The sequence below is a fragment of the Octopus bimaculoides genome, chromosome 26 (genome assembly GCF_001194135.2).
Source record: "Octopus bimaculoides isolate UCB-OBI-ISO-001 chromosome 26, ASM119413v2, whole genome shotgun sequence".
Taxonomy (NCBI): domain Eukaryota; kingdom Metazoa; phylum Mollusca; class Cephalopoda; order Octopoda; family Octopodidae; genus Octopus; species Octopus bimaculoides.
Genome location: NC_069006.1, coordinates 25726060 through 25734455, shown reverse-complemented (window position 1 = coordinate 25734455; position 8396 = coordinate 25726060). Strand labels below are relative to the sequence as shown.

At 36.1% G+C, this 8396-nt stretch overlaps 1 protein-coding gene across 1 annotated transcript in view; it reads left to right on the top strand.

Annotated features, from left to right (window-relative positions):
* Window positions 1-8396, top strand: part of LOC106871857 (von Willebrand factor A domain-containing protein 3B) — a 32151-nt gene that overhangs the window by 19015 nt on the left and 4740 nt on the right. The window contains exons 13-20 of the mRNA XM_014918589.2: window positions 2678-2863; window positions 3314-3447; window positions 3832-4040; window positions 4466-4546; window positions 5164-5221; window positions 5812-5974; window positions 6571-6692; window positions 7966-8016. Of these exons, the coding sequence (XP_014774075.1) occupies window positions 2678-2863; window positions 3314-3447; window positions 3832-4040; window positions 4466-4546; window positions 5164-5221; window positions 5812-5974; window positions 6571-6692; window positions 7966-8016 (1004 nt within the window). The remainder of the gene's footprint in view (window positions 1-2677; window positions 2864-3313; window positions 3448-3831; window positions 4041-4465; window positions 4547-5163; window positions 5222-5811; window positions 5975-6570; window positions 6693-7965; window positions 8017-8396) is intronic.

Here is an 8396-nt window from a genome sequence, read left to right as displayed (position 1 = left end):
AGAGAGAGAGAGAGAGAGAGAGAGAGAGAGAGAGAGAGAGAGAGAGAGAGATGAGCAAGTCTAGATGTGCAACTATATGCGTGAGAATACATAGAGAAAGCAAAACATACAAATCTGAACATATACATACAAACAAAAATACTCAGTTGTTGATGTTGAAATTTCAATGAAGGAGCCTTGGATCTAGGTTAGAAACCGGTTCTTTCTCTGTTGGCAAGAAATCTTGAAGTAAAACGGAATAATGACAAACACATACATTGCACAACTGTATACAACATAAGCAAATACAAATGTTTATACAAGCGTATAAACATGCATACACACACATATTTCATATGCGTGTGAGTTTGTATGTATATATGTATCTTTATATATACATATGCATGTATGTATTTATATATGTATGTATGCAAACACAGATGTGTGTTTATACATACATGCAAGTGTGTGTGTGTGTGTGTGTGTGTATGTGTATAGTCACACAATCACATACACATGCACACTCACTGATGACTACATTCAACACATACATGCAAATATAGATTTGTGCACAAGCAAACAGACCTACGTACAGAGACACACACTTACACAAAGACTCACGCACACAGATGCACTGACATGTTCTCTCTCTCTCTCTCTCTCTCTCTCACACACAGAATCCGAAATGACTTTCGAAATAAGGTAATTAAAATATTAAGAAATGTCTGTTCTACTATACACGTTCACACACACACACACATGTAGTTACGTATGCATACATGTCAAAAAGTACCACTTTCATTAATCTTACGTTTCTCGTTATTTTTAAGAATTGTAATTAATCAACAAATGTAATTAATATTTCGAGAGAAAAAGAGAAGAACAATGAGGAAATCTTTGCTGGGATTGCTGATCTCATCATCTCTTCAAGACGAATATTGGAATTATGACAGACGCTTGGACAGCCCCCCCCCCTCTCTCTCTCTCTCTCTTTCCCTCTCTCCTTCTATTTCAGTTCCAAAGCCTCACTCATTCTTTCTTCTTTGCTCTGAATCATACACTTTTCTCTCTCTCCATCTCTACATACCTACCAATCTACCTATTTCCCATTGTCTTTCTTTCTCTCTCGCTCTCTCTCTGTATATATAAATATATATATATATATATATATATATATTATGTGTGTATGTATGTATATACACACACATATATAAAGAGAAAGAGAGAGTGATTTGTCTCTCTGTATGTATGTGTATATATATATATATATATATATATATATATATATATATATATATATATATATATATATATATATATATATATATACATATAATGTTTAGAGTGTGCTTCCTTTGGGGATATATAATCCACTGATGGCACATATATACACACAAACACATACATATATGCATATCTCTCCCTCTCACTATCTCTCTCTCTCTCCCTCTCTCTCTCTGTCTTGCTTAAACACCTTCTTCCTCTTTGTTTAACTCTCATGAATTTTAAGCTTCATACCAAGTTCTCGTAATATCATATCACGCATGTGTGCATGTATATCATATTATATTATCATATGTGTGCGTGTGTGTGTGTGTGTTTGACTCACAAGAGCCTGTGAAGTAGAAAAGGTAGAATATCAATATAAAACAAAGCTACACAATGGCAACTGCATGTCAATTCAATTCTGCTCTCGGTTTATTTGCAACATTTTCCATTGTGATTTTTAATGGCCCTAGACCCATTCCACGTGCAGTTCATCTTTCTGTTTTTGTTTTGTGTAATTTTGTGGCCGTTTGAGAATATATTGTCGGAAAATAAAACGTTTTTGTAAAATTGGTTTGAATAGTAATGTCATATGGTGGTTTGTACCAGATCACTGGTATCTTACATAATCTTTTAAAGATGACTGTTAATGGTTATCGGATGTATTGCCATACCACCCTGAGGTCACATTAAAGTTGGCTTCAGTGAATGACAAAGTGTTTCTGTTCAGTGTTTGAGTTCATATTTGATAATTTGGGGCAAATTGTTCGAATGTTATGTGAATGTAAGGTTGGATGCTCTCTGGGTTTTTTTTTTTTTTGAAGGGCTGCTGTACACATACCTACAGTTACACTCACACACACACACACGCACTCTCTCTCTCTCTCTCTCACATACACATGCATGCACAACTCTCAAACTTACACAAATACGTGTATATACATGTGTATATGTACACTCATACACACACACACATAAATACTCATGCATATAAACATGTTCACACACACACACACAGACATGCACACACGTACACACACACTCATGCACACACACACTCATGCACACACACACACACATGCATATGTATGCATGTTTATATTTTTCGCTTATCTTGTCTTTTACTTGGTTCAGTCATTAAACTGTGGCCATGCTGGAGCACCACACTGAGGAATTTCTAGTGAAACAAATCGACCCCAGGACTTCTTTTTGAAAACCTGGTACTTATTCTATTGGTTTCTTTCGCCAAACTGCTAAGTTATGTGGATGTAAACACACCCAGATTTCGATGTGTCTTGGGAGGGTCATTATGCCAACAAAAATGATATATACATGCACTGGTTCACCATCACTTCTTTATTATTATTATTTGTCAATTGGTTAGCTAGTTAACCAACCAACTAATTGACTTCCTTTAATCTCCATGTTCCAGCCAGCCAAACTTCTTCTGTCTCAGGTGGATATGTATCCCACAATTCCAGTGCACACAGTTTCATTCAACTGTAATGATGTGGAAGCTAATGAGTTTCTCTGTCAACTTGCTCAATTAACAGATGGTCGTTACCATCATTATAATTGTAACACTGGCCCTCATATATGTCAACCACATTGTTGGAAGGTAAAGTACAATTAATTTACAGCCTCCATTTCATAATTGTTTTAATTACTGCCATAATTGTTGTTGTTGTTGTTAGTGCTGTTTAGACCTGCTTAGCTTTGATTATTTTAACTGATGCTGACAGGAAGAATAGAAGAAGTTATCCTCAAACAAGAAACTTAGCTGGCACATTAGCAACAGGGTGGATTTGTCTAAAAGTACCCAAGGACCATCTGGTGGTGTTAAAATGAATGACAACAGAGTGGAACTCCAAAAGCACCCAGTGTAGTTTTTACTAAATAAAATGTAATATATATAGTTAGCATTACATACACTATTTTATACTGTACGTATTAAATATACTATAATGTACTATATGGTTACCATTGTATATAATTTATCACAGAGGTACCATTATATATATACTTTTACTCAGTTTTTGGTCTCGTTCCTTATTTGTTCCAAAATCAGAGCGATGATCAGCGTTTATTAGAAGAAGAACTAAAAGAAGCTTCTAAGAATTTGGATTTCATGTCAAAACTTAGGAACCACTGCACCACTGCAGTTTGGAAGAAAGAAATCAGTCGCATAAAGGACAATAAAATGTAAGAAAGCACCTGTTTATATTTTCTTCTGCCATTGAAATAACAAATTATTACCATGGCAAATTCTTTTGTAAGCAATATTTTTCATTAGTTTTTATTTTTCATAATTGAGTCTTTACATTACACATAATAATGTATAATGATGTATATATAATCTACCTAATATAATAAAGAACTCTGCATATAATTAGTTTGGAGTATATAGCTACGTGTTGAGAGGGATTCTTTGGGATTCACTAAGAATTCACTAAGAATTTTGCCTGAAAACAATTCTGCTGCTTTCTTGGTAAGTTATCCTTAATAACCAAAATGTCACGTTGCTGTGAAAGAAAAAAACTTTTGCTGTTTACCAACGAATACTAATGGTGATCCTTTGTCTTACAGAAATAATTCTTTCCTGTCGTGTGAGGGTTCCGCTTCTTCAGATCTTTCTTCCAAAGGTACTTATCAATCAGTGGTTCAATTGGAATCTCCTGTACCAACTTATTCAATTCCAAGGAAATGTTATTCTTTCCAGAAGAATCCAGAATCCTTTTACTACAAAGAAAAATCTCACAAATTTCCCCCACAACAGAAAAACATTCTCTTTGCTGGTAAGAACAAAATTCCTTCCCTGTCTTAAAATATTTTCTTTATTGTTTTAAAGTAATTATTTAAAAGGACACAATTAACTTTCTCCCTAAATTAGAGGCAGAGTTCTAATTGTAGTTTAGAGGAATGGTGATTGGGTTATCCTATGATGATGAGGGTTCCAACTGATCCAATCAACAGAACAGCCTGCTCATGAAATTAACATGTAAGTGGCTGAGGACTCCACAGACATGTGTTTCCTTAATGTAGTTCACAGGAAGATTCAGTGTGAAACAGAATGTGACAAGGCTGGGTCCTCTTGAATGACAAACACAACTCATTTTGTACTCAGAACATAAAGACAGTTGAAATGCCACTAAGCATTTTGCCTGCCATGCTAACCATTCTGAGAGTCTACAGCCTTATCTCTCTCTGTATATTATTTCAGGTTCAACAAAGACCAGTTACCTCAGGCTTAAGAACAAAAAGAAGGGGAGTAGACCAACAAGCAGAGAGACTCAAGAAAAAAGTAAGCCTCACTCACAGAATATTCTACATTCTTCACATTGGTGTAATAATGAGCGTAGTGTTTTTATATATTTGTCCAGAATCATGTCGGGCGCTCCTTATGACCCTTAAGGGTCTACAAAAGATTTTGCTGCAAAAATTTAGGGGCAATAAACAAACTGGTTATATTTCTACAAAATACAAAATAATTTTTTTTTTTTTTTTACAATTCCCAATAATATTTAATCATAAAAATGTAATGGGGTTTTTGCAAAGCATCAAATGGCTATGAGGGGTCCGACAGAGTAAAATGGGGATTAAAAGGGGTCCATCGGTGAAAAATCATTGGGAACCACTGAACTAGATGGTGTGGTTTTAGACATACAATAACATACATGAGGATGGTCATGACTGGAAAGACATTATCATAAACATCAACAACAGTGAAACCATATGAAATAACTACTATCTCCAAAACCACGTCCACCACCACCACCACAACCATCACCATCACTGCTGCTGCCACAACCATACAACAGTGAAATCATCTGCAATAATTCCACCACCACCACCACCATCATCATACAATAACAAGAAGAAGAACAAGATTGTCTAAACCTCAACCTCATTCTTTTACAGAAGCTGAAAGCAAAGCAAACAGCTATCCTGTGTGCCCCAGACCACCATTGATATTGAGGTAAGTAATGGTCAGTTACGAAATGTATAAACTTTGACCACTCTTGAGGTCGTTATTAGGTCATTATCACAGGAAGTGACCTTTGCAAAGCCTTTTTAAACTTCTTTGATATCATTATATTTATGAAGACCGTCTCATTTTCACTACCCCTGCCCCAGGGGTGGTGGAAGGATTCAGGGGGGCATTGAAGAAAAGTGGAGTGATAATGGGGTGGCCAAAAAGGGACAATAATAAAGTGGCCAAATGAGGGCAGTAATTTGGGTGGCCAAAAGGGGGTAATAATGGGGGGATGTAAACGGGGACGAAGGATATAAAAACAAACAAGAATAAAGGATTAGTTAGGTTAAGTTTTATTGCAGGAAACGGTCTATGTTTGTGGTGGTGAGTGGTGGAGGGGGGGCGCTAGAATTGAGGTCCGAGTAGCAGCCTGAAAATGTTTGGGAACCATTGCCACAAGGGATAGGGTTTAGCAATACAAAGGAATGGATGAGGAGGGGACAGATAGTGTTTGTTGTTGTTGTTGTGCACCCACTGACTTTTCAAGCTATGGTTCTTCACTTACCGATTCCGTTATTATCATGATTTTTCAGAGAGAAAAAGCCAAGATCCATTATAAAAGAATGGTTGAGACATAACAGCCTCAGAAGAAAGAAATTGTCTCTGCTTGATGTTCTCTCTTCCACATGTATCCCACATGGAGCCAAATACATCCCTGTACTCAACAAACATGCCCTGACAAGGGTTTTTAAAGAGGTAAGCAATGCCATGTCAATGTTGTTCTCCAAACTCTTCCAGTCTCATAGAAGAAATATTGAAGGGTTGCAAAGAACATTTAATGATGGTGATATATCTTGCAACTAGCATACAGATATCTCAACAACTTAACTACTGGGAACATCCAAAAGCTCTGCATCTTTACTCCCTTGAACACGAAAGAGAGAGATATACTATCGTATATGAAAGGAAGAACTTGGGTGGGGGGCATGTTCCAAACTTTGTGGCATCTGGTAGAATTTTAATGCACAAAATTGTATATAATATTGTCAACTTCCAAAATGTTCTGAGATCAAATTCCACCTATGTCGACTTTGCTTTTCATCCTTTTAGGGGTCAATATGAGCCTCAGTTGAATTCTGGGGTTCATGTAATCAGCTTACCCCATCCTCCAAAATTGCTGGCCTTGTGCCAAAATTTGAAACCAATATTTTAGAGACTTTGCAGATCTATCTAATCCATTTTTACCATTAACACTATCAATAACATAATGTTCTATACAAACTTTGCAAACACATCTAACCCATCTTTGAAGAAATGCCTAAGCTATCAGAAACATTGTATCTTTTGCTTAGGTCTTCCCTTTCGCTTATTTACTGGAAGAGAAAGGAATGGAAATGAATTTGGTAAACCCTGGTGCTGTGGACCTTGCAGATTATGAAGAGGAACTTGCAAAAGCCATACACTTATACACAAAGTAAGATTTTATTCCTTTTTGGCATTGGCTAAAGTTTGTGTGTGTGTGTGTGTATATATATATATTTATGTATGTGAAAGTGTGTGGCTTAGTGGTTAGGGCCTTTCACAAAACCTTTCATACAAATGTCAAACTTTGCATAGAGTAACTGTATTCAAAATGAACACAGGTACCTTATGGAATTCCAGTCCCTCCCATGGATTCCAATCCCCAAAATTCCTTAGACTTTAATTACCATCTTTAGCTCCTGATTATTATTTTTTTAGAATCCACACAAATTATGAACATTGTTCCTCTAACTCAACAAAAAAAGAAAAGAGAAGAAAGGAAACACAATCTACAAAAAGTTCTAGCTGTGTCTGCTGCAATGGATACATTTACTGACAGAAGATTAAAAGACACCATTCTAAGAGGAAATGGTAAAGTTTAGGTGAAGTCGTAGTTGAAGAATACAAAAAAGTCTCTTTTTTTTTTTTTAAGAAAAAAAAATGGTAAATTTTAGTTTTTCAAAAGTAAATTATTTTAAAGAATCCAGCCAACCAACAAATAAATAAAATATTCCAAAGACAGACGTTGACTAATTCTTTGACGTATATCAAAATGGTGACTGTCCTCTTGGAATAGTATTAACTTAATTTCTTGCATAGACATATCAGATCGTTATTTTTCTTTACATTCTTTAAACCAATATGATCTCCAGAACTTGAAGAACTTTGGTATTCAAGGAAATGCTACAGCTCCTGCTGGGATCTAAAGACGAAATTCAGTTGATTAGTTTAGCCTAAGGAATGGCATCTATGAGGTAACGAAAGGACTAATTGAAGCTCTACAGAAAAGTTGAATACATTCATAGAGAATAACTATCCCTTTTATGTCTAATTAGCAGAATTGGGTCCATTATGGCTGCCATAGAATCACAAAGATGTTTACTGTGTTCAAATGATGTCTTGTTAGTTATCTGTCAACTCCATCAACCATGCGAAACTTTGCTGCCTGCCGCTACTATAGTGACCCCACACACTAAATGTGCATGATTGCTACTATAACTTAAGCAGATGTTGGTCAGTTCTAATCCACTTATTCAGAACATCTCTCTCTCTCTCCCCAAGAGTCCAAGTGAACAATTTCCTTTAGCGTGTCTCTAACATTTTAACCAAACCTCATCACTTCTTTCATCGTGTGTGCGTGTGTGCGTGTGTGTGTGTGTGTGTGTGTGTTTATGATCTGTTCACATCAACCACAAGAATATATTTTTGTATCTTTCTTTATAAAGTTACCTTGATGCTGCAATATGGAATGCCCTGCCAGAAAGCTCAAAGACACGGTGAGTTCTTTGTATTTCTCTCTGCTTCTCAGTCATCCACACCATTTTCATGGGTTTCCAATCCACAGAAACATTAACCAAACTGCTTCACTAAACACACAAACATATTTCTAATGTTCAATATTTAGACGTCCCTTCTTCTCTTGGCATTGTAGTATGCCGCTAACACCTTCCATATTTAATGTTTCTTACAGGAGTTTGCTATGGTCAGCTTTTCCTTTCGTCCTTCGGGATTGATAAAATAAGTACCAGTTAAATACTGGGTTGGTGTAATTTACTTACATCCTCCTTTGATATTACTGACCATGTTCCAAAATTTGAAACTGGTATTTCTTACCCAATTCCTGCAGACACGGATTAGCTTGCCCCAATCTCTCGCT